Raw genomic sequence first — 26,357 nt, 5'->3', positions numbered from 1 at the left:
TCAACTGTACTTCAATAAAAAGAAAAAGACAGGGAAAGAATAATCTCTGACCTTGGATTAGGTAATGGTTCCTTAGATATGACACCAAAAGCACAATCAATAGAAGAAAAATAAAGTGGACTTCATCAAAATTAAAACGATGTGTGTGATTAAGAAAATGAAAACCCAGAGAACAAGAGAAAATATTTGTAAATCATGTATCTGAAAAGGGTCTACTATGCAGAATATATGAAGAAGAATTCTTACAACTCAACAAAAAAGACAAATAACCCAATTAAAAACGGGCATAAACATCATTAGTTGTTAGGGAAATGCAAATAATCACAATGCGGCACTACTCCATATCCACTAGGATGTGTATAATTTTTAAAAAAAATGGATAACAACTAATGTTGGCAAGGATGTGGAGAAAGTGGACCCTCATACGCTACTGGTGAGAATACAAGCTGGTGTAGCCACTGCGGAACAGTCTGGCAGTTCCTTCAAGAGATAAATATAAGTTATCATGACTCAGCAATTCCACATCTAGATTTATACCCAAGAGAACTGAGAATATGTTCATACAAAGACTTGAAAGGTGGAAACAACCCAAATGTCCACCAGCTGATGAATGGATAGACATAAGGTGGTCCATCCATATACTGGAACATATTTCGGCCATAAAAAGAGGATGAAATACAGAGACGTGCTCCCACATGGATAAGCCCTGAAAACATTGTGCCGTGTGAAAGAAGGCAGACACAAAAAGCCACGTGCCACATTATTCCACTTATATGACGTGTCCAGAGCGGGCAAATCCAGAGAGAGAGAGAGAGAGAGAGAGAGAGAGCAGAGCAGAGCAGAGTAGATTAGCGGTCATGGCGGCTGGGGAGAGGACAGGTGACGGGTAGCTATTGCTGGTGGGTATTGGGCTTCTTCTGAAGGTGATGGAAATGTTCTGGAATTGGATAGTGGCGGTGGTTATACAACCCTGTGAAAAACCACTGAACTGTATACTTTAAAATGGTGAATTTTGTTATGTGAAATAGCGCAATAAAAAAATGATTAATAGAAAGAATAACATTAAGTGAAAATTTAAGTTTAGTAAGAAAAGCTTAGCTGGAAAGAGGGTTAAGAACAAGCTAAATGAATGAGAGAAAAGCATATCATGTGTACGTGGTGTGTGTGTGTGTGTGTGTGTGTGTGTGTGTGTCTGTGTGTGTGTGTGTGTCTGTGTGTGTGTGTGTGTTACATTGAGTTTAAAAATTAGTATTTAAAAAAAATCATGCCTTGAGCCCTGGAATGAGAGCATATTCATGTTCGTAAGACAGATACCCATTTCAAATCAAAGAAGACCCCCACCCCCTCCCCCCCCCAGCTTCCCACAGCAGAGAGGCTGGCGGTAGGAGTACCATTTTGATCTGGGTGCTGTCTGTCAGCTGCTGCACGGCGTACGCGTCCTCTGTGTTGTACTGGAGCAGGATGGCCATCTGGAACGTCGACGCCTTAGGGTCCCCACATGAAAGAAAGAGAGGCAAAACCTAAACGTGCGGACAACTCCCAGAGTGCAGAGCCTGAGCGTGAAGAACCTACTCGTGAAACCAATTCCCAAACAGATGCGGAAACCAAAGCAGATCTGCAAGGGAAGACAACGTGTCTAATTCCACCACGCTGCCACGTTTTCCTGAAAGACGTCATTCTCCACCTTCTCAAACATTCAAGTGATTTTGAACTTTCTTCCAAATGCTTTGCCTGTACAAATACAGCTGGCCTTTGAATGCCTCGCAGCAGGGCTGGGTTAGGGGTGCCGAGCCTGAGCCGCTGAGCGGCCACGTGTAACTTAAGTTCGGCCCCGTGTACGTGTGCTTCCTCCCCACCTGAGGATTCATAGCCAGATTCAACCAACCGTGGATCCGGGCTGTGGAGTATTTACTACGGAAAAAACCTGCCTAATGGTCGACCCGTGAGGTTCAAGCTCGTGTGGTTCAAGGGTTAAGTGTACACACCATCTATGCAGCCACACTCATTTTATATAGATAAACGCAGAGATACTCAGCCAGTGTCGACAGAAGCACTGAGCATCCATCTTTAAGTCTGATTTTCCACAAATACTAAAGAAAACTGTGGCTGGCACACCACTGACAGAGGAACCTGCAGCTGAGCTGTATGATACTTGGGTGTTTTTTGTTTTTTTTCCTAAGTACTTCACTATGTAAAGTTTAAATGGTTTAAAGCAAACCACAATCGCTCTGAGGTATTTTTAGCAAACCGTGCGCCAGGCAGCATGCACTGGTTTTAATTTCTCAAGCTGTGCAGGGAACGACGCCCGCTGAGGGAGGGCGCTCCGCTCCTGGGGGAGCCCTGGGCGCCGTGCCACACGCCCCATGCGAACCCCTCCTCCCTTCCCCTCTTCCATAACCCGTGGCGACAACTAAAGGGCCATAAGCACCGCCACTTGTCCAGGCAAAACCCTGGTCAACGGGAGGGGGGGCAGCAGCGGCAGTGTGGGCGGGGTGAGTGCCTCTGACAGACTTCAGGATGCGGCCAGGAAAATGGCCCGGGGGGCCCAGGGGGTGGGGCGGGGCGGGGGGGGCAAGACTGACAGCTCTGAGGTCTCTCCTGAGATGAGCAGGGGCCTCTCATCTCTGATGGCAGTGACCAAAAGCAAAACGAGTCTCCGATAAATGTTCCACAGCTTGGTGGTAGCCCCACAGGTGTCCACATTTGTCATAACTCCATCTGTACACTTAGATGGGTGTCTTTTTACATAAATTATCTCAGTAAAGTTTACAGAATGTCCACTTATCAAAAAAGGGGCACTGAGATTTCAGGTACTGAAGTATGAACTCACAGATTCTTCTATGCATACTTGGGAATAAAGAAAAATTTCCAACCGTACAATTGACCCTTGACACAGGTTTGAACTGTGTGGGTCCACTTATACGTGGATTTTGTTTTTCAATAGTAAACAGGACAGTGCTACAGATCCGAGGCTGGTTGAATCCAAATGCAAGGGAACCGTGGATGCAGGGTACCGTGGATGCAGGGTGCCAACTCTAAGTTATGTGCAGATTTTCAACTGCATGGAGGACGGATGCCCCAACCCCCGCACTGCTCAAGGGTCAGCTGCAGAGAAACCCACATTCAAGTGGATAAAGACCTCTGGACCTGGTGTAACAGAACATCAAACACTTTTATCAGGGTAGAACTATTAAAAGTTTCAATTAATGAGCAGGTTGAGTCTGCAGAATGCAGTCAGAAGTTTCTTAACACTTAACAACAGATCTATAATTGTTTTTAGAAGCACACTAGCGAAACCCTCTTCAAGATGGATTCTTTAAGGGAAAAGACCTTAACTGCAATTTCGTCTCTGCTGCATATCAGCCCGGAGCCAGAGGAAGTCACTTAAATTTGCCTGATCCTCTGTTTCCCAGATATAAAATGGAACCTAAGTTACAGTTATCATCACACAGCACTCAGCACCACAGTGAGCGCCAAGGGTTGTTGTTAATGTGAAACTGCCCTGTCAAAGGGAAAGAGCTATTATCGTAATTAAATTCATGAAACTCCAGCTTTTTAAACTACTATCTGACCACTTAGTGTGTGTCAGGCAGGAGCTGTACCCAACACTTATTAAATACATGATTTCGCTTGTTTTTCACACCACACACAGAGTCGAAGCACTGACACCCGCCCGCCCTTTTGTGGAGGAGAAAAGTGAGGCTCAGTGTCATTAAGTAACTTCTCCCTTAGCCACAGAGAGTAAGAACTCAGCTCCACTGACTCTTAAAAATCCAAGCTGTTTAACCACGGTATTATTTTGCCAGAGATTGACTCCAGATTTTGTTGCGTGAAACACTAAATTTCTGTAACTTGTCTTCATTTATACTTAAAAAAAAAAAAAAAATCCAAAATAAAAAGGTGATCTTACCTGCAAAGTGTATCTGTTTTTGAAGCAGTTTGTTACTAATTCTCCTTTTGACAGCTGATATAACCATGTCAATTTTCTGCCACTGTGACGGCTGGCATAAAACGCTGTGAATCGCTGGTAACTCCGTTCCAGCTGGATACAGAGGGGGAAGAGCATTTGTGGAATATATATCTCACCATATTCTACAGTCAACATCTCTAAATAAAAAACACTGGTCCAAGTTTACCGGACAAAATGCTTACAGAACAGTAAAATACAAATATCAAGTGTTTACTCTCTTGCAAAAAAGCACGTTGATTTAAGCATTTGAAGGTGCAATCAAAAAGTTTTTAGCTCCAGACAAGTAGGTATCATCACGATGTTCATCGCAGAACTGTTAGGTTCTACTTTCGAGAGTAAATGACCATGTAAATGAACACACTGTTGAGCTGGAACAGGGGTGGCGCACCTCTGGGTCTCCTGCCCTGCCCGGGGCTCGCGGCTGCCTTAGCACCGCCCGGTTTAATGCCGCATGGCCGACTAGCAGGAAGGCCTTCTGCAGACAGCACGTGTATAATGGTGGAGGCTGCCCCTTTTCACCTTTGCTCAACACGAAGGGAACGAACAGATGACAGAGTCATCCTTACCTCCGACGGCAAGGCAAACGTACAAGACTGCTGAAAGGGCCACGATCCAGAACTCAGAACTTGAATGCTGAAGTCCACTGGGGGGATGGGGAAAAATCCAGGAATACATGTGATTAGCCCCGTGAACTGAAATGCGCCACATGTCAGATACACATGGATTGCTTTTTATTAAAAGAAAGCATACTGAATGAAAAATCCTGCTTTAATATAAAACTAAGGATTGAACACATTTAATTTCAATTAAATTCAGTAAAGGGAAGAAGAGCCAGAAATTCCCTCCTCCAAAGAGCGAGCTTTTCATTCCTCTTCTAACGCAGAATTACAACATCGTGGGCCCGTCTGGCTGCACCTGCTTTAGTTTTCTGCCAGGAATAACCTCAGTCCCCCTGAGGCGCACCTGAGGCCACCAGGCATGGATGGCACGAGAGCCCCAAACTCTAGACAACGAGAACCCCAAAGTAAACCGACTTCTTTGTTCCGTGTAGCACAGATTACTCTGTGTATAGCACACGGACTATATATATCTAACACACATATAACGTATACATTGTTCGTAACAGTGACGTCATCATCGCAGATACAACAAGTCCACTGGCACGGCTGTCAAGTTTAACAATGAAACAGTGCTTTCAATTTGGGAAAAGTACAAACCTCCTGCTTCATTTAAAAAGATAAAATCACCACATGATGATGTCAGCATCACCTGCCACCTCCTGCAGCAGGCAGACCTCACAGCAGGAGCCCAGCTGGCCTCCACGAACGAGGCCGGGCACCCGCCTGTCCCGACCCCCAATGGCAATCGGAAGCCATGTCTGACTCTGTTATCTACACAGCCAATTCAGTTTCTTATAATTAAAAAAACTGCTAGAATGGAATTAAACTAAGGTTAAAAAACATTCATTGAAACTTAAACTGTGCGTGGAGCCCCGAGATGGCGAACGCCTGGGGTGGGGCGGCCACGTCAGCCAGGAGAAGGGGCCGGGGCTCAGGACCTGGACGCAAGCCACCCGCCCGGCTCGGCCCTCCGGGAAAGGCCAACACGCTTCCAAGGCTGTCACCTCCTGTCACCACACAAGTCAGGAGGTGGGCAGTGCCTGTGGGGAGGACTTCCTGTTTACCTGTCCCTGAATTTCTGATAAGGCATCCACCAACTCTCTCACTAGCTACAAAGAGCGCCACCTCCTCCAAGAACCCTGCCTGTAAAGGAAGCTCGGAAAGCCGGGCATACTCACAGTCCAGAGGCTCCGAGTTCGTCAGGTGCTTTTTGAACTGCTCGTTCAGATCTTTGCTTACACCGATGTCTTGAAACATCCGCTGAAGTTTGGAGGTATACTCGAAACCACAAGCTTGCTGAAATGAACCCAGATAACTGCCTTATTAATTTCTATAGAAATATAAATGTATACAGGGAATCCAGTGGGGATCACAGTACATGACAGACGCTTAACCGTACTACTAAAGCTAGTTAACATTTAACTGTGTCTCAGGGTATAAACATGCACTGATTAAAATTCATACACTATCAAAAATTATACAGTTATAAATGGAACGGTTACGACTTTATACACACAGTAACTATCACGCAGGCCCAAAGAGCAAGGATTTGTGACCCCGTGGGGGAACACCAAGATGCCATAGTTCGCTATGTCTCTCATCCACTACCACAGACTGAACGGTGCCCCTACCCCAGTCCTGTGCTGATGGCATTTGGAAGTCAGGTCACAGAGAGATAATTAAGTTTAGAAAAGGTCATGAGGGCGGGCCTCCGCCACATTGGGATTAGTGTGGTTGTGAGAAGAGACGGAGAGGCTGTCCCCGACCGCGCTCCCGGTCATGTGAGGATGTGGCCGGGCGGCCCCAGGCAAGCTGGGAAGAGAGCCCTCACCAGAAACTGAACTGGCTGGGACCTTGATCTTGGACTTCCCGGCAGCCTCCAGAACTCTGAGAATAAATCTCTCTTGTTCAAGCCACTCAGTCTATGGTATTTTGGTACGGCAGCCCGAGCTGAACAAGATACCCGTGGAACTATAACTTCGGGTCAAAGTGAAACACGCTGCAAAACATGTAGCAGCGTTTGACAGGCCAGCGAGCAGGCTAAGTGCAGAGGCGGCGGAAGAAAGAAAGAAAGACTCAACAGCAAACTAACCCTGACGCTTTCCGTCCTCCTGCAGACGTGGGGTTACTAACTGTTAAGCAAGCCCAGAAAAAAACAAAACACCCCGCCCGCTCAAGGCCAACAGCACAAGAGTACGGGCCACGCCACGTGGAGCAGTTCTTGGTGGCGGGAGCAGAGCTGAGGCCACAGGTGCAGGAGCAGGCGCTGGGCGTCGAGCAGGGCTCGGCTGGAACAGAAGGGCCCCCGGGTGTGCGTGCTGGGCTGGTAGGGTGGTCGGGAGAGCACGTGAGGCCTGATGAGGGGAGACCTGGGCTCATCACAACCGTGGCGGGTTCTCGGTAGCGGAGTAGCAGAGCGCACACTGCACGGACTCTGTGTTATCACTGATTGATGGCTTTGCCCAACTGATAACCTGGAGAGACTAAGAACTTTGATGCCTTAAAGCTGGAATCGTTCAGGGAAAGGTTACACTTACCTTTAACTTCGAGATCATGCTTGCTTCGGCATCATCACTGGCACTGTTCTGATGGACGAGCCTCTTGGCCAGCATCTTCGCATAGAACTTCTGAAACACGTCTTTGTCCTCTATGTACTTGAAGACCACCATCTAGAAAGCCACCACGAGAGCACACTTAACGCACTTACAATCTGTCACCAAACACAGGCCAGAAACCAACACGTGTGCTTTGTCTTGTCCGGCCCTGTATGTCAACATTTATGACGACAAAAAATACTGTCCTGCTTCCTTGGTGGCGCAGTGGTTAAGAACCCGCCTGCCAATGCAGGAGACACGGGTTCGGGCTCTGGTCCAGGAAGATCCCACATGCCGCGGAGCAACTAAGCCCGTGCGCCACAACTACTGAGCCTGCGCTCTAGAGCCGGCGAGCCACAACTACTGAGCCCGCACGCCTAGAGCCCGTGCTCCACAACAAGAGAAGCCACCGCAATGAGAAGCCCATGCACCACAAGGAAGAGTAGCCCCCAATCACCGCAACAAGAGGAAGCGCGCGTGCAGCAACGAAGACCCAACACAGCCAAAAGTAAATTTTTAATAAATTAAAAAAAAAAGTTAAAAAAATTACTGTCCTGTAATCTTTAAAGTAAATATTTTCATCAACCCCTTAAATCACATTAAGTTGGTCTACACTTAGTACTAATGAGGAAAGTACAAATGCTAAAATTAATGACTCAACATAGGGAGTAAAATCATAGATTCAAAATAAAATAAATGATTCTACTACTTTCCACGTTCCAGATAGCTCATATAAATAACTTTAAAGCCACCTGTCAGAGAAAAGGTTACAACATAGCGACATAACTATCCAGCACCTTACCACTTGGTTGAGCGTGTCTTCTAGTTCTGCTTCTTCTGGGTTCTTGGAACTGAAAAATTTTTAAAGGCACAGTGTTTTAAAACAAACGAGCAAACATTTACTAAACAAGCGCCACTTAGCCAAACCACCATATCAGACTGTGGTTCTGAACATTCAAATGCTCAGTTCTTTTCAGATTAACAGGTGGAAGAGGGAAAGTTAGATTTCCTTACCTGTGGCAACTTGGCAATCTTATACTGTGTCTCAATTTCATAATCTATTCTCACATATAATCATTTAAAATATCCACAATGAAACTGAACAGAAGATACCTGTTAAGTTTCCCAAAACATTCTGAACCAAGTTTTCCTTTAAGATAATCCACTTAAATGTAAGTAAATGAGCTTCACTTCTCTAATTGCATTCTACAATATGCTTTAAGTTAACTTTGAAAAAAACCAAACGCCTTTTAATGGCCTAATAATTAAAGACAATGAAAGGGGTTTTTAAACCACTTCTCAAGTGTTGCCTTCCGTTTGTCATTATGTCTACAAAATAGATGCTTGTCCTTTAACAACGGATTCATTCACTCTATTCTATGAGCAACTATTAATTGAAAGGTGATTTCAGGGTAAATACAAATTTAAAGCTTTTATCCCAAGAGTCCTTTATAAACAAGACCCCTATAAATTCATAGAAAATGATCCAACCACCAGACAGGCTCCTATTTAAGAACAGTTGGCTCCGAAGGTCCATTCTTCTCTCTCTTTTTCTCACTGAGAGGTCAGGGCTGTATCTCTCCTGAAAGAGGTTAGTTTAGTGCCCACTGGAGTCTAGTCACTGACACGCGCTCATTAAAGCAGCGCTTTTGGAACTCTCCGCCATTCTGTCTGCTTCAGCAGCCTTAACTGAAGAAAAATCTATCAAGAGACTTGATGAGACAATTTCTAAAAAGACAATGGCTAAAAAAGAAGCTATGTATTCTGCCAAACAAACTGGAGCTCTATGAGAGTACCTGCATATTTAAAATACTGAAAACTTTCATTTTATAGAGGCTAAAAAATGAAATCAGGTCAGAAGAGGCATCCCAATTTAAAGTCCATTTTCACTCCTGAAATGAGCACATCAGTGGATCTGACTAGAATTGCTAAATTATACATTAGACAAGCATTGTGATAAGTAGGGGGAAAAAATCAAATACTCAATTTGCCTTGGGCAAATCACTTTCCGGCAAAGTTAGAAGAGAGATAGCTACTGACCTCATCAAATGTTTTCTCACGTCAATCAAGAAGACCACATAGTTGTTCATACAGCTCTCAGTTAATAAAGTCAACTACGTTAGATTTGCTACTGTTGAGCCATCCCTGCATTCATTCCTAGAAAGCTATGCTATGTTCTGGACAGTTATCCTTTAGTTCGCTGATAAATTTAGTTTGCTAACATTTTACTTAAGATTCCCACAACTCTCTTCTAAGTGAGACTTGTTTGTAGTCTTTTGCTTGGTAGTGTAGGTGTTCTCAGTCTTTTTTGTAATGGGATTATACGAGCCTTTGAGAGCTGCTTAAAATACAATTTACTAATATCAAACCAATATGATTGGGGGGCACGGAAAACTACTGCAAAATCTGTTGGTGTGATATTTGGAATAGGAAAATAAGCCTTGAGCATTATCTAAACTGAAAAAAGCTACTCCTCAGTGAAAGAGATGCTGATGAAAACCAAAACAAACACACAAAAAATTAAGTGAGAACTTCCAAAAACACAACACAGAGAAGAAAACCATATTAGATTACGTTGCCTCTCGTGCTTAATACACATACATTGATTAGGAAAAATACCAGTTGAGAAATAAGATGGTTAAAATATAAAGACTATGAAACAGCAATAAAACAAACTCGTTAAATGAAAATAAATGTTAAAAGTACACAGACTGATGCAAACACTACAGCATGTGGAGAGTCTTCTGTTTTAAAAAGCAGCCAGTGGGAGCTACTGCAGATTTTCAACTGGAAAATAATTAATCAAGGCCAGTAGAAAAGAGCAAGTAGGGAGTGAAGAGAAATGGTGACTTTGTGCCATGACCTCCACCCTCGTCACCACCAGCTGGACCTGCGCAGTGGAGTCTATTTAGCTGCAGGGCCACGCGCACACCGCCTGCCATCACAGACACTAGTGATGTAAGAAAAACGTGAACTGGGCACAGTACATGTGACGTGAAATGCCTTTTAGGAAGACAAAGAAGGTGTATTAGGTTTACAGTATTTTCTCAAAAGGTACAAAAATTACAATTTAACATACATACGTAAAATGTAATATAAATTTTAACTCCTCATCTAGAGGCTGAGATTTTAAACAGGTTTACTAAGAAAAAACACAAAGTCACTAGTACCTCTTCTTCAACAAGGAGTCACAGTATCGAGCCAGCAACTCGGGGGATTTACTGGATGACTGAGCCATTTTGGTAACCGCGTTGTTGTTTATGAAGCGGCCGCAAGCCTGCAGATCACAGGAAACACAGTCAGAGGCCAGTGTGCCAGCCACTGTCCCCAGGAGAGCCACGGGCCAGCACACCCACCTTGTCCAGTGCGGCCACGAACCCAGCATCGTTGTTGAACGCTGACATCACTAGGGCGTTGTATTTTTTATGAACATCCAACACTGTCTGTACATACATTTTTGGGTCCTTGGGTAGAGGGAAAAGCAGACACACAAGTTGGTTTCTGGGGACTAAACTGCACACTAACAGCTACTAGAAAACATTCCAAAAGGTTTGGATACTTCTTCAAAGATGTTAACAAGATCAAGAAATAGTTTTCATTCCATCATCAAAACACACAGGATATGATGTTTATAGATATAATAAAAGAAAATATATTCTCTGCACTCGAAATTAAATACTGACTTCAAGCTATATGAAAAATAGTGATTTTTTTCAAATTATCTGAAAACTCAAAGGGATGACAGAAAACAAACTTTCGAAGTGGTAGCTTTACTTTGCCAATTTTTGTTGTTAACAATTCAACTTCTTGACTTTGTTTTGGCTGGGGAAACCAGTCTACCCGTTATCTAGAACTTAGCTGGGCAGGCCATGCAAAGATAACATAGCTTTTAGGTCCTAGGAAGTGTGCCGAGGGGCCGGAGTAGGTCAGACGTGGCAGCAAGGGTGAGACTAGTACATCTGGGAAAATCAGAAGACCCACGTGGACAAACAGAGAGAACTGAGACGGGAAAGGCCAGGGCCTGGGAGACAGGACAGGCAGAGCACTGTGGGATCGGCAGGGCAGCCCCGTGGGAGTCTCTGGACAAAGGAACCACAGGATGGACGTGAAATGTGAAAGTCAGCCACAGGAGAGGCTTCTGGAGCGACACAGAAGGAACACAGGAAGGGGGGCGCCAAAGGAGACAGTCCTGGGCCACAAGAAAGCAGAGGCCGACGCTGGGCGCCTGCTGCGCACCGGACGGCGCTGAGCCCGCTGAGGGCTGTCACTACGCTGCCGCGAGGCCAGTGCTCTTCGCATCCCCTCCTCACAGACAAAGAAACAAAGTCACAGGCAACCAGTCGGCCAAGGGCCTAAGCGGCGGCAGTCAGGCCTGGACACGGGCAGCCTGACTCCTGAGAGCCTCTGAGAAGGAAAGGGCCCAGGTGAGGGGTCGGGAAGACAGGCTGAGCCCACGTGGCGCGCGCTGAGGGCACGGCGGCCAGCACGTCACAGAGGCAAGGCCGGGTGCAGGGGGCTTAAATGGTTTGCCAGCGTTTCCAAATTCCTCACAGGTGTTTCTCCTCGGGATTCAGGAACGAGAAACCAGAACTCCCCCAATTCTAGTTGTTCTGCATTTTTGTGACACTTGTTTTAAAATAATAATGAGTAACCATTAAGAGTAAATCATTTTTCTGTGACAGATAGGGTTATACTAAGAGTTTCAGAGGTTTTCTGTTAAAGATGTAATAAAAATGCCAGGATTATTATTATTACGAACAAATGATAACAAGATTATCATTTCAATGACATGTAAAGTGGCCTCTACCTGACAGACATTCGACAAAACATTAAAAGGGAATTTAACACAAAATAATTGCCAAACAAAAATCACTTAAAATACTGAAAGCCAATGCCACATGTGTTTAATCTCTAAAAATTATCTATCTTAAAACTCAGCACACACACCGCATTAGCTGCTCCACCAGATAACCCAGCTCTCAGTTTCATGACAGCTATTCCGGCTGTAGAAGAATCTTTGCATTCTGTATTAATGGTCTTACTCACAAGACTGCACCCAAAAGCATCTCTCAGTTGGCACACAGCGTACTTCATATAAGCTCATTTCTTTTTTCTAACAATGAAATAATACTGTCCGCTTGACTTAATTTTGGTTTTGCCATCGAAATTGATATTGCTTTTGCCAATTCAGATTGCTTTCTGATTTCATGTCAAATTATTTCACATCATTCAAATTATTTTTCTCTCTGCATTTGTTCTTTTAAAGTATTTACAAAGAACTTTAATCTCTAGCAAGTATCTACACACCGGAAAATGCCAGCAAACATTATCGTGTAGTATTTGAATAAAGGAACATTAAAGGTTAACAGCGTTACAAAGAACCGCATATCAAAACAGCCAAGTTAAGGGCTTTGCTCCCAAAACTTGCTTTTTCTTGGAACACCACTCACAGGATTGATATAAAGTATATTATGTATATAAACAGGTTAGTTTTTATTTTATCTGCAAGAATGACTCACCCTTAGCAGCAGAGAGGGACACATGCACGTTTATACCTGGGCATCACCTACAAGGAAGACGGACCCACTGGGTGACACTGCTCCTCTACCTCACCCTGGCTCCCAGAGACGACCTGAAGCTTGCACTCCCCACATCAGCACCCCTCCCCTTGCCCTGGACCATCATCAATGGATTCCTTTGAATCAGGAAAGTCTCCACGGTGACCATTATGTTTACAGGAGAACTACAACGCTCTTCCGTTTTCTTGATTTCTTGACCAATTTTTCTCAGATCTAGGATTTGGAAAAACATAAATGTCCCCAGAAATGCCCAGCAGAATTGCCCATGGAAAGACAGCACTTCCCTAAGGGAACAGAAGTCTTCAGACTCCAATTCCAGATTCTTTCTGCTATACGAGAAGACTCAGCCAGGAGCCTGGCTGGTGAGAAGTGAGGGTGTGAACGGAACCCACTGAGGGAAGAGCGTGCCAAGGTACTGAGCCCTGGAGACTTGAATTTAGCATCTGAGATCCAGAGAGAAGCCACCTTGGAACCTGGCAAGGGCAGATGGAGATGGGAACACACAGGAATAACACAGAGGAGAAGTTAAGGAAGGAGCCGTCAGCAGTGCCAAACAGAGAAAAGACGTTCAAAAGGTGAGTGATTTAGCAACCAGGAGGTAAATGGCGGTCTCTTCAGAGGGCACCAGATCGCAGGGTTAGACAAGCAACAGAGGTAAGGAGAGAGAAAAGATCAGCCGGATGAAATGCACGTTTTTTTCAAGAGCATGAAGATGTGAATTTCTGACGTTAAAAAAAAAAAAAAAAAGGAAAGCTCAGCTTGGTGCTCTGTGACGACCTAGATGGGTGGGATGGGGGTGGTGAGGGAGGTCCAAACGGGAGGGGATATAGGTATACACAGAGCTGATTCACTTCATTGTACAGCAGAAACTAACACAACATTGTAAAGCAATTATACTCCAATAGAAAAAAAAGGTAGTCAGTAATTGGCGTGATTACTCAATAGTACATGAGAGCTCTCTGCATATAAGAAACAGGACGCCTCTCAGGCTGGTCCCAGAGGGATCTCATCCAACTCCTACGTGATCGGTGTCTTTATTGCCAATGGCCATCACATTCCTCTCCAGACCAGACCAGACCAGACGTCCCCACTCGGTTCACACAACCTGCCGCGGACGCCTGGAGGGATCCCCAAACTCTGTGTGCCAGCGCCGGCCCCATCTCCTCCCTGGCTCTGCTGCTCTCTGGACCTCTCCCTTTCCATTTCTTTTGTTTCAACGTGTTATTGCAGAAAAGAGTCAAACATATTCAAAATTACAAAGAACAGGAAAACCCACCCCACGTATTCATCGTCGAGCTTCAACAATTATCCAACACAGTTCCCGTCCATTACAGAGTCTAATTACTTAATTCCTTCTGTGTCCCCCCATCACCAGCCCGTGTCATTTCCATCTGAACCACTCTAACAAACTAACTGGTACACTAGCAACTCTTCTTCCTTTTAATCCATTTTCTACATGGTAGCGATTTTGTAAAAAAAAAATCTGATCCCGTCAGTGTCCGGTTTTATTATAACCACCCTCCTGGGTTCGTCTTGCTCTTAGGATTAAGGTGCATCATCAGCCTGGCCTTCGAGGTCTCCCACGGTCTGGCCAGCCCAGGCCCACCCTCGCAGGTTTACCTTGTGCCCTGCTCCCTCCTCCTGTTGTAGCCGACTTCGCGGTGGCCAGGACAGGTCTCTGCTCTGTCTAGGACCCCCACCTGGCCCAGGCAGCTCCAGCTCTTCTACTGGTCTCCAATACTTTCGGGGAACCTCCCTGAGCTTCCAGGACAGGCCAGGCTTCCCTGTTACACGAGCTCACCATCCCTGTGAGCTGCTCCAAGGGCGGCCTCCCTCGCCAGGCATGAGCTCAAGGGGCTCACCAGACTGCGCCTGTCTTGCCTCCTGTCCTTTGCCAACTCATTCTGAAATGGCCAAATCGGGAACAACCATAATCATAACTGAATTACTACCTTTTATCCCACATGTTTCCACTAACAGGATAATTCTAAAAGCCCGTCTCACAGAGAGAAAACACACTTTAGGAGCCTGACATAACTTCCACCTTACCCTTAGTTAAAGCAGAGAGGCGTGTGGGGCACGCCCAGAGGAGTGAGGCCAGTACCTCACGGGGAGCTGCTGCACGTCACGCAGGATTTCTCGGGGTCACTTGTGATCCTCAGGAATACTGTAATTCTGCCTCAAGAGGATACGGGGGCCACAGGCCTGGGGCCTCCACCTCACGCACGTGCATCGCGCTCTCAGCCCGTGCGGCCTCCAGGGCCCCGGGCGGCACCCGGCCTCCTGTCCTCGCGGGGGACAGGCGGAGGCAGCATAGGCCACCCAGGGCCTTGTTCCACGAGGCCGACGTCCCCACCTCGGGGCTGCTTCTCTTCAAGAAGGAAAGGGAAAGAAATGTGTCTCAACTGACGAGAACACACCACGCCACCGTTCGGGGTCAGTGGAACTCTTCTTCCCCATAAGCATTAGCACTTCCCCTTTGGAGTCGCATCATCTCCAAGCAAAACACAGAGAAGCAAGAGGTTCAGAAAAAGAACAGTCCCAAACCACCGACTACACTCTGCCGATGACGTGCGGGAGCTTCAACCCCAGCCCGGCGCCCCATCACTCAGCACTTTCTGAGGTGCCCTCCTCCGCTGCCAGCCTGTGTGCACTCAGGGTTTAAAAGTAATTTTGATATTACCTAATGAGCAAAAACCCCCAAAACCCAAACCAAAAAAACCAAACAGCCCCCTCCCCAAACTGGGAGAGAAATGGGAGGCCTCAAATACCATTCAGTATTCTAAGTCTCACATTTTCTTAATGGGCCTAAAAAAAGTAATTAATTTTTGGCTGCATTGGGTCTTCGTTGCTGCACGTGGGCTTTCTCTAGTTGCGGTGAGCAGGGGCAACTCTTCGTTGCGGTGCGTGCGGGCTTCTCACCCCGTGCCTTCTCCTGTTGCAGAGCATGGGCTCTAGGTGTGCAGGCTTCAGTAGTTGTGGCTCACGAGCTTCAGCAGTTGTGGCTCACGGGCTCTAGAGCGCAGGCTCAGTAGCTGTGGCACATGGGCTCAGTAGTTGTGGCTTGCGGGCTCTAAAGCGCAGGCTCAGTAGCTGTGGTGCACGGGATCAGTTGCTCTGCGGCATGCGGGATCTTCCCGGACCAGGGCTCGAACCCATGTCCCCTGCGTTGGCAGGTGGATTCCTGCGCCACCAGGGAAGTCCTTTAATGGGCTTTTCTTACTCCATCGCCTCAACTCTTTTGTTTAGATAAGCAGAAATCACTAGTTTTTCTGACTGAGAATGGTTTAAGTTTAAAATATCAAGACAAACAAACGTAGCAACTGAACCAGTGCTCTCCATTCCCACCACGTTAACCTCTGTCCACCTGCTACTTTCTGCTTCAGTCATTTTTACTTCTTATGAGCCTCAGAGCGTAATGAACACATCTTCAATCTGATCATAACCTTCGGCCTCTGATAAACTTTTACAAACCCCTGACCTGAGTTACGTGACCGTGTGGGCTCCCATTTTTGACCCTGGCCCCTCATGCCCGCTCACCCCCTATCTTGCCCTGAATCCCAGGTGTGCCTGCAGCCAGCCCTTTGGTGTTGGTTACCCCGTGAATGTTGAGGCTCTAACTGACTAGACTTAGGTGCTGGGTGATCAAGGGCGAAAATATTAGTTCTTGAAAGTGGAACTACGTTCGACTTGCCAAGAAAAACTGTGTCTCCTCTAACTGAAAGAATGATGTTTCAGAAAGTAACAAATGCATTAGCTCAGAAACAGGAGCAGCCTATACAGAAAGGAAGCGGGTGGGTGGTGGGTGGGCGGCCAGAGCAGTTCACGGGTCGCATGTGACTGGTCTTGAACCAGGCAGGGGCCACTTCAGGACGTACAGATACGCAGCAAAGACGAAGCCAAAATTAGTTTAACGTGGGGTATAAAGTCAGATTTGGGCAGGAAGAGGCTTCCACGATGGGTCTGCTTGTGAAAGGACTGGAGTTCTCCCTACAGCTGAAGGAGAGAAGGGTGTTTCCCGGATACACAAAGGATACAGTGCGTCTTTTCAGAGCCTGGTTATCTTAGACTAAAGATGGACATTTGTGTATTTTTTCCTTCAGAGAAAATGGTTACCCTCTTCATCTCACGGCAAAGACAGAAGACGAATTCATAAATTTAGCTGCGTGCTTTCTGAACCAATCTGCACTGTCACCGAGTATCAGCTCTTTATGTAATTAAAGTTGTAACCCGCTCCCTCCTCTTTCTCCTTTCCCACATCGACTGCACCAAAACTAGTACATTTCTTCCGTTTTGCTTTTTTTTTTTAAAGTTTTATTATGGAAAAATTTCAACATATTCAAAATAAGAAATAGTACAATCAGCTGGCCATCACCCAGCTTAAGGGACGGCCTGCAGCTGTGACAGTCTAGGATCTTCTTATCCCGCCCTCTCCACGCTCTTTAAAGACACGATGGATATGGTCTCCATCTCCCTTGACCACACAAAGCCGGGTCACACTCCAAATGTAAAAGGTCCCCGAGCCAAAGTTTAGCTCTGCGTGGGTAATTTTCTTCTATTACCACCCACAGCAAGGTGGAGTCAGGACTGTTATTTAAGCTTTTTACTCCAGAAGAGAAAGGGAATCTTGGCTGTATAAAAAACCCAAATCTGCCAGAGGCACCCAGCACTGTGTTACTCTGTTCGGTCTGGGGTAAGCTCACACACAAGTGAGTCCTCAATCCCAACCATGGAACTTTCTCGTAATTCTTTTTCGTAAGGGGTCCCAGACTCAGCCCCTTTGTCTTATACTGAAAAATTTGCTCGTCCGAGCTCCCTGATTTTACTTCTGCTTTTACAACTCTCCGCTCTAACTGCTCCCTCTTACAAGCACTGTCGCCGCGGCAGCCCTGGGCCGCTCCTGAAACGCCTCTCCATCTCAGTACACCTTTGCCTCCAAAGCTGCAAGTAAACATTCACAACTTTGTGCCCCAGTCTGGTTCTGCAGCCCAACCTCCCACCGTCACACCAACAGCCCTGCTGGACATCGAAGCATCTACAAGCCCATTCTTGTTGGATTATATTTCAGTTCCAGTCAGACTGAGGTCGCTAAATCAAGATACGGTTTCAAAGAGGACTTTGTGCTTATCTGTTGCCACTTCTGCCCTGAAGACAGAGTAATGAAACATTCTCTATACCTGATTTATGAAGCTTTCTTTGTAGGGAAGAACAATAGCACCCAGACTGCTGCAGAATCGTGTGTTAATTAAAAAATTCAACATGGAACCAACTGTATCGGTCAAGCATTCACTAGCAGGTACTTACAAGTCTGTACTGACTCTTTTCCTGAACTTTATTTTGCTATAAAATTGTGGCATTAGGGGAACTTATAAAGCCGTCCAATGACTTGATATAGTATTTACTCTGTATTTACATGGATGACTTTCCACATAGCTGGTGTTCTCTTTAGGATGGGCCATAAGGAAAGGTACCGTCGGTTCTGAACGCCGATAAAGTCATTCCTCTGAGCCACAGGCTCGTTCCCTAAGATCACTATGAATCAAGGAGTTGACTGTACTTCACAGTACTACCAACTGTCCTTTCCAGCAAGCTCTCTGTACTGATGGAAGACATCAGAGGCAAATTTGTAACCCACCTCTAATGAGAGACCAGACTTCACCGCACGCACTCTGAGTGCTATCCTACACTTAGCTTCCTTTGTGTTTCCAACCCTTATTTTGCTACTGTTTCATTTATCCTATTGTCTTTTATGTATTGTGTAAGCCGCCCTGAATCCTGCTGGCAACAGTGAGGAGTATAATTAAGACATAAGTAGACGGAGACCCTATTCTGTGTGAGGCACAGTGCTGAGCTGAGGCCATGAAGATGGATAAAGCCATCCCTGTAGAAGACATTTACACAGACATCTAAGATATACGGAGTGTGAATGTCATCTAAATTGTCCAACATGCTGCTATTTCAAAGGGGTGATCGAGAAAGCCTTCATGGAAGAAATGGCATTTGAGGGTACTGAAAGATAGAGATGTTTAACACATAGGAAAAAAAGAAGGAATATGTCTAAGCAGACAGAAGAACCAGGAGGGTACAGCACGGCACACGTATGGAACTGGAAGTGTTTAAAAACGTTTCGACGATGGACATGATGAGGATGAAGAGTAAGGAGGATGAAACCAGAAAGGAGCTGGGGCGGCAGCAGGTGGCCCTTCCTCCTTGCCACCACGGTCATCGTCATTATCAACAATAACTACTTGCTGTATCAGACGCTAGTTCTAAAATTATAAAGAGTATCAAACCATAGTAAGGTGTCAGCTTTACTCTTAAGGGATTTATAATAGATGGAGTGACAAGAAACACAGAAGTTATACACAAATATACAGTGGCATTTGGGAGATTTTTCTAAATGCCCTAATGGTTTAGGATGAGGATACAACTACTTGGGCGGGAAGAGTCAGTGGAGAGCATTTTTTTTTTTTTTCAGAAAGTGGGATATGAGCTGGCCTTCAAAAGCAGGTTAAAAAGAGAAGGAAGGAAGGACCGCGTTCCAGGCACAGAAGGTAGCATGTGTATAATGAACAAGGACGTGTTCTGGGGGAAATGAGGACAGAACAGTTTCACTGGAAGATGAGGTTCATGACAATGGGAGCATATTAGAAGAGGATTTTGACTTAATATAATATGGAAGATTTAATATATTATTTTAGGGAAGAGGGGTTTTTTGTGCTTTATTTAAAGCAACGGATGAAGAACATGGAGTAAAACTGTTCACACATTGAGGAGTATTTTTGGAAGACGAAACTGCTAAGCAAGATGAGGGCTGAACAGGAATGGGAGAGATGTAAGACCATCCAGAAATGAAGGGACGGGGCCTCGATTCCAAGGGCAGCTTTGGGACTAGGCAGGAAAAGCCTGGAGGGCCAAGGGACGCAGCACGTCCCCACTCCACTGACTCAGCAGAGAGGACTGGGCGGCGGCTACGCGCTGCTGGGGGCCGACAGGCTGGCTGCCCGCTGGTCCGAGAGGACCCCACGGCCATGCCCACATTCCGTAGGAAATGACTCCACCTGAGGAGGCTCAGGTTGCCAGGGGCAGAGGGTGAGGCCGCGTGGCACATACTCCACAGCTGCCGCCGCCGTGCTAGGGAAGCAAGGAAGGAAGATGTGAGCGTTAAAATGGCCCCGCGGCACAGTCACTAAAGCGGGCCGAGGAGGTCACGCAGACCCGAGAAGACCAAGTGAGATGCGATGAGAAGACAGAAGTGTGGCGGCACCGCGCACTGGGATCCTCGGCAGCAGAGGCAGCACAGGAAGGCCGTGACGCTTGCTGGATGAGCGGAAGTGACGTCAACGTCCTCTGCGGCACCCGCTGGTCCTCTGAGTTTTACCGCCAGCCAGCACCAGCAGCCGGCTGCTTTGGTAGACGAAACGGCTGAGAACCCAGCACGGGGCCGCCCCACCACGGCCTTCAATCCTTTCAAATGAACACCTGAAGGTGCGGGCTCTGCTTTCAAGATGCTCCCCTCAGCACCTAAGTGGACGGGCCCAACCTCCTCCTGTATTTTAATACGGATTATTTTTCTCCCGTTACTACACGGCCAACAACTGAGCACACGTGTAGTGCTGCGGCCCGTCTACACAAGCACACGGGGTCTCTCAATGTTCGACTCCTGCCGGCCTGGAGGCAACGTGAAATGTGCTGATTTGCCCTGCTGCTGCCCCACTATCTCCTCTCAGTCCAGAGGCCACACACGGGGTAACTTGCCTATGAAATAAACTTGCCGATTAAAAGAATTATCTGATCCTTTGTTCAGCTCTAAACCTGTTTAAAACCCATCCTTGAAGATTTCTTTGTGTTTCCGAAGTTCTACTGCTGCCCCGATGCAACATGCTAACGGTGCCTGCAGCGCGGCTAGGCCCGAGTGTCCTCAGTCGCGAGCGTCTCTCGAAGGCTGGAGAGAACGCCTCCTCGTGCTGGAATCTCACGTCATGGTGGGTGGGATGGACCCACACTGATCTGCTTCAGCCTGAAGCCCCTGTACCCTGAGAGGAGCCCTGATCCCGAGCTGCGTTCCCTGGTGTTCCCCAGCCTGGGTGCGGCGGGGCAGGTAGAAGAAGCAGTGTGTCTAAAAACAGCACGTGTTCAGGGTTTCAGCCACACTTCACAGGGCAAGACTGCCAGCTCCTCTTTGGGTAAAGAGAGGGGGACACCCCAGACACTGGTTACCCAGGAACAGCCATTATTCTCAAATCTGTTTTACCTGAAAAAAAAATGCCTTCAGAAAATTCTTAAGTAGATTTTGAAGTTTCTAACACAAAAATATTATTTGAATCACATTACAAGTGTGAAACCTGTAATAATTTCAGCCTAGGCCACACTGATTAGCAGTAAAACTTGTTTTCTAGCCAAACTGATGGGATAAATGGAATCATAGGACTAGATAACTTTTCAGCCCTTAAAAAAAAATCATTTAAGCAGTGCCTTCTATGGCATTTAATAGATGAATTTAAATGATTCTCATATACTATGATTCAATTCAATTAGGTGAAAAACTTAAAAAACTGTTTTCAAAGTAATTAAACCCCACTTAAAATTAGGTACGATAATTGTAATTTTTTACTAATTCAACCAATCTCCTTTTTCTGCCGCTTTTTTTGTTTTTCAGCATTAATGGGTTTTGGAAAGCCATCATGGTTTGGGTTACAATACATCTTTTACGTTTACTACACATGTGATAAAAATGAATACCTACTTAAAATTATTTATGTTTTAGCAGCTGTATTTATTCTGTCTTACAATAACAGCTGTGAGTCAGGCTAAGACTGGCTACATGTGCTTCTCTCTGGAGCTTCTTCAACTTTCCTGGGCTTTTACATCATTGGTGAGTAAAGGCAGCAGGTCTGACCCAGCCCGGGGAAGGTCGTAAAGAAATCCACGCGCCAGTCAGACGGCACCACGAACTTACAAGTCAACCGAAACTTCAGAGATGAGCCAATAAAATGGAAAACCAGGGAAAACTCCTTTTGCAGAAAATAGGAAAAGTATTTGTTTTCTTAAAGAAACTTTTCCTCACAAGAACAATTTAAAAAACCAGTTTCATGAGTTCAGTATAAAAACAGTTCCTATGGAAATAATAATTATAATGAATAATGTTATTTTTAAAATGTTTGACTTTTGGAAGTTAAGGCAAATGCAGTATAAATTTACCAAGTTATATATAATTATTCTTCATGGGGGAAAATCTTATTTTGATGTTTAAATACACGTGTATCAGTGGCTTGCATCTAAGTAATAAAAATATTGTTTAGGGGACTTCCCTGGTGGTCCAGTGGTAAAGAATCCGCCTTACAATGCAGGGGATGTGGGTTCAATCCCTGGTCAGGGAGCTAAGATCCCACATGCTGCAGGGCACCTAAGCCCACACACACCACAACTACTGAGCCCGCACGCCTCCACTAGAGAAGAGAAAACCCGCATGCCACAACTAGAGAGAAACCTGTGTGCCGCAAAGAAGACCCGATGCAGCCAAAAATAAATTAAATAAATAGATAATAAATAAAAATATTGTTTAAAAGCTTAATTTTCAATAAAATATAACTGCTGGTAAATACAGTTTATTTTTGCTGTCTACTGCTGACAGACGAAGTCTCTGCTAATAGAGCAATGATTTTACTTAGAAGCTGAACTTGTGCTTTAACTGCCACGAAAAGGTCAACTCCAGATTCAAGACCCACTGGCCCAGTCAACCAGGCAGCTGACTGTGTCCAAAAGAAAGAGAAAACGGTCCTAGAGAATCACACCGTGATTACTTCTCCATCTAGAACCTTACTTGGTTTGGAAAAGATTGACATTAGAAGGAATATCCCATCATACCTATGAAAACAAAAAAGCAGGTTATCCTACTGATTTTTAATCTAACTATATTCACCTAGAACATGAGTCCCTAAGGCCAATCTCATATCTAACATTTAACAGTTTACATGAAAAAGCGAAACCTGCTTCATTTATCTGCTATTCTAATCCATATCTGATGAAATAGGACTCGCCACCTTAACTCATTTGAAGGAAAGTCATTTAACTTGGTTCTGCTGCCCACACAGCCAAACCGGGTTTTGAATTAACATCTGTGAAAACACCTTACGTTACTGAAAAGATAGCTTCATCAGGTCACCCCTTTTGAATCCCCTGTACATGCCTGTGTCAGGTCCTTTAAAGGTGTGTTTACATTCTTCCCTCTAATATTTCATAGATGTGATAACAAGTGAGGCAGCAACCCCCATAATTAAAAGTAGAAAAGAGATCCCCAAGAAAACAGGAAAATAAAGACTTAAAAAAAGATACTAAAGATAGTACTGTTGAAATAATTAACACCAAACACAATAAAATCAGAGGTAAAAAGTTTTCTGATTCAGACCTAAGAACCAACTGTGTGTTCTAGAAGCTTTTCTTCTCCAATAGTTGTCCCAAACACTATCAAAATTGAAGTTCACAATAGGGACAAAACTGAAGACAACTTACCTGTCTCTTAGAAACACATGATACTTGCTATGTAAAATTATCAAGTGAATTACAGATAACCCAGCAGAGTATTCTTGTGCCTCCCGCAGTGGGGAGGGGGGTGTGCATTAGAAATGCCATACAGTTCAGGGCCTTTCCAGGGCAAACAGCCCTGTGAGCTTCAATGGGAGGGCAGTACACAGACCGAAGTTCCTGCAAGGGGCAGCCTGTGGCCTGTGAGTGCCAGAGACAAGTCTCTAGGAGGCTTTAGCCTGTTCTTTCTATGGAATAATCTTCTCTCTTCTAGTGCAAGGAATGTAATTTTGAGAAGACATAAAGGAAAAAAGAATATCAAGAAATTAAACGCTTAATGCCTAAAAAGTGCCAGAGAAGAGTTTATGGAGATGTTTACTGAATAAAGATGCTTGTGAACCTTCTATTTTAGAAAGCCCAAACCAGGTTCTCTATGAGAGTCTAGCGAAAATCTTACCCCTTGGATTTGTAGGTGGAGACACGAGACACACCTGCAGTCCGTGCGTGGGAATGGTTAGGCCCGACTGGTTTTCAGTTAAACAGTACTTACATTTAAAGCAGCTTCTCCACACTTTTCAATCGCTGCAAGACCCTGATTATGAATGTGTGTCTCCAGGAGTTTTTTCAATTCTCCCAGGCCATCCTGGATTCTGGATACAAGATTATACATGCGACCCAAATCTGAAAGAAGAAGGCGCCACACCTTTATGCACAGAAACAAACTCTGCATATCCATTCCACTAAGTAAGTGCTTACAGAGGTGAAAGGTACACTGGAATAAAACCACCGTGTTTTCACACCTTAATAATCAAATGCACTTAACTGTAACCAAATACTTTATATTTAGCATATGTATATTTAGCTGAAAGTAATAAGGAAGTCATGCTATTATAAAAGCATATTCGGGCTTCCCTGGTGGCGCAGTGGTTGAGAGTCTGCCTGCCGATGCAGGGGACACGGGTTCATGACCCGGTCTGGGAGGATCCCACATGCCGCGGAGCGGCTGGGCCCGTGAGCCATGGCCGCTGAGCCTGTGTGTCCGGAGCCTGTGCTCCGCAGCGGGAGAGGCCACGGCAGTGAGAGACCCGCGTACTGCAAAAAAAAAAAAAAAAAAGCATATTCTCCCCCTTGCTAGGAGAAACTACTAATAGAGAAAGAAGATGATCAGGAACTACATCTGAGGCTTCCTAACATTTGAGATTCAGATATTATTTATGCCTGACACGTAATAGGCACTCAAATATTACTTAAAAGAATGAATAAATTTAAGGACTATTTATGAATATCCATCCCAACTATACAAACAAATAAGTCACAAAAGGGTCCCCATATTCTTCACTTAATATATGTATGGCACATGGTTGATATATGAACACCAAAGAAAAATCCTGAATCCAAACACCAATCTTTTACTGAGCTCCTAACATGTCCCAGTAAAACAAGGAAGGGGTAAAGGAAATACTTCTGCAAAATTATAGCCTTCTCATCTTAAAGAATTTTCAGAAGAAACATACGCAAGAAAAAAATAACCAGGGGCTTCCCTGGTGGCGCAGTGGTTGAGAGTCTGCCTGCCGATGCAGGGGACACGGGTTCGTGCCCCGGTCCGGGAGGATCCCACGTGCCACGGAGCGGCTGGGCCCGTGAGCCATGGCCGCTGAGCCTGCGCGTCTGGAGCCTGTGCTCCACAACGGGAGAGGCCACAACAGTGAGAGGCACGCGTACTGCAAAAAAAAAAAAACCCAAAAACAAACAAACAAAAAAAACCAGTGGTAGCATCACTTAATGCTAAGGTGTATGGAACAGGTTAGGCTCCAAACCAAACTGAAAAGACGCTCTTCCCCCAAAGTCACACCCCAAGCACACTGCAGAGGTCTGAAATCAACACACAAGGCACACACATGCGCACACACAATCTCACACGTGAGTCTCTTAAAGAATGACTGGTGTTGGTAATGCTAACTGAGTCTGGAACTTCACACAATTTCAACATCACAGATCAGAATAAATACCCTTGTGTTTTGAATCTCAGTGGCTCACCTTCATTTTTGTCGGCATCCAATAAATTCTGAAACTCTGTGTGGAAAATCTCCAAGTGCTTCTCGATGAGCACCTGCTCGCACTTCCGGGCTAGCTCGTCCTGGGTGCTCTCGTGAAGGTAGACCTGGACTCTCCGCTGCTCCTCCAGCAAACGAGCCTCCGCCTGTGGGAATTAATTCAAGTCAGAGGTTTGGGTTTGCTTTTTAAAAACTGCTAACAAAAATAGCAGCAAATTAGGGCTTCCCTGGTGGTGCAGTGGTTGAGAGTCTGCCTGCTAATGTAGGGGACATGGGTTCGAGCCCTGGTCTGGGAGGATCCCACATGCTGCGGAGCAACTAGGCCCCTGAGCCACAACTACTGAGCCTGCGCGTCTGGAGCCTGTGCTCCGCAACAAGAGAGGCCGCGATAGTGAGAGGCCCGTGCACCACGATGAAGAGTGGCCCCCGCTTGCCACAACTAGAGAAAGCCCTCACACAGAAACGAAGACCCAACACAGCAAAAATAAATTAATTAATAAACTCCTCCCCCCAACATCTTCTTAAAAAAAAAGAAAAAGAAATTTCAATGATCTCGCATTATTCAGGTAACCTGAATAAAGAGTGAAAAACTATATTTTGTATTATAAAAATGCCAGTACTTCCCAAAATGATTTCTTTTTTTTTTTTTTTTTTTTTTTTTTGCGGTACACGGGCCTCTCACTGTTGTGGCCTCTCCCGTTGCGGAGCACAGGCTCTGGACGCGCACGCTCAGCGGCCATGGCTCACGGGCCCAGCCGCTCCGCGGCACGTGGGATTCTCCCAGACTGGGGCACGAACCCGTGGTCCCCTGCATCGGCAGGCGGACTTCCAACCACTGCGCCATTAGGGAAGCCCCCAAAATGATTTTTTAATTTGGCATAATTTTGGAGAAATCTAGAAAAATTCAAATGGAAGAATAAACATCCAAGAGCCAAAAAAACAAAATGAAAAAATGACTGGGCAGGACTTGTGCTGTCAAAAATTACTAATAGGACAATAGTTTCAACTGCAGAAAT

The 26,357-nt window shown here is 45.5% G+C and overlaps 1 protein-coding gene across 4 annotated transcripts in view; it reads right to left on the bottom strand.

The window, feature by feature from the left end:
* Positions 1–26,357, bottom strand: part of CUL1 (cullin 1) — a 177,494-nt gene that overhangs the window by 5,365 nt on the left and 145,772 nt on the right. For all 4 annotated transcript variants that reach the window (XM_079932393.1, XM_079932394.1, XM_079932395.1 and 1 more), the window contains exons 8-17: positions 25,325–25,487; positions 23,838–23,968; positions 10,541–10,648; positions 10,355–10,461; positions 7,987–8,035; positions 7,128–7,259; positions 5,769–5,886; positions 4,537–4,613; positions 3,911–4,042; positions 1,392–1,484 (exon numbers count right to left, since the gene is read on the bottom strand). In XM_079932393.1, the coding sequence (XP_079788519.1) occupies positions 1,392–1,484; positions 3,911–4,042; positions 4,537–4,613; positions 5,769–5,886; positions 7,128–7,259; positions 7,987–8,035; positions 10,355–10,461; positions 10,541–10,648; positions 23,838–23,968; positions 25,325–25,487 (1,110 nt within the window). The remainder of the gene's footprint in view (positions 1–1,391; positions 1,485–3,910; positions 4,043–4,536; positions 4,614–5,768; positions 5,887–7,127; positions 7,260–7,986; positions 8,036–10,354; positions 10,462–10,540; positions 10,649–23,837; positions 23,969–25,324; positions 25,488–26,357) is intronic.

Source organism: Stenella coeruleoalba, assembly GCF_951394435.1.
Source record: "Stenella coeruleoalba genome assembly, chromosome: 9".
Lineage (NCBI taxonomy): Eukaryota > Metazoa > Chordata > Mammalia > Artiodactyla > Delphinidae > Stenella > Stenella coeruleoalba.
The sequence above is the reverse complement of the archived record's forward strand: the minus strand, read 5'-3'. Positions and strand labels throughout refer to the sequence as shown.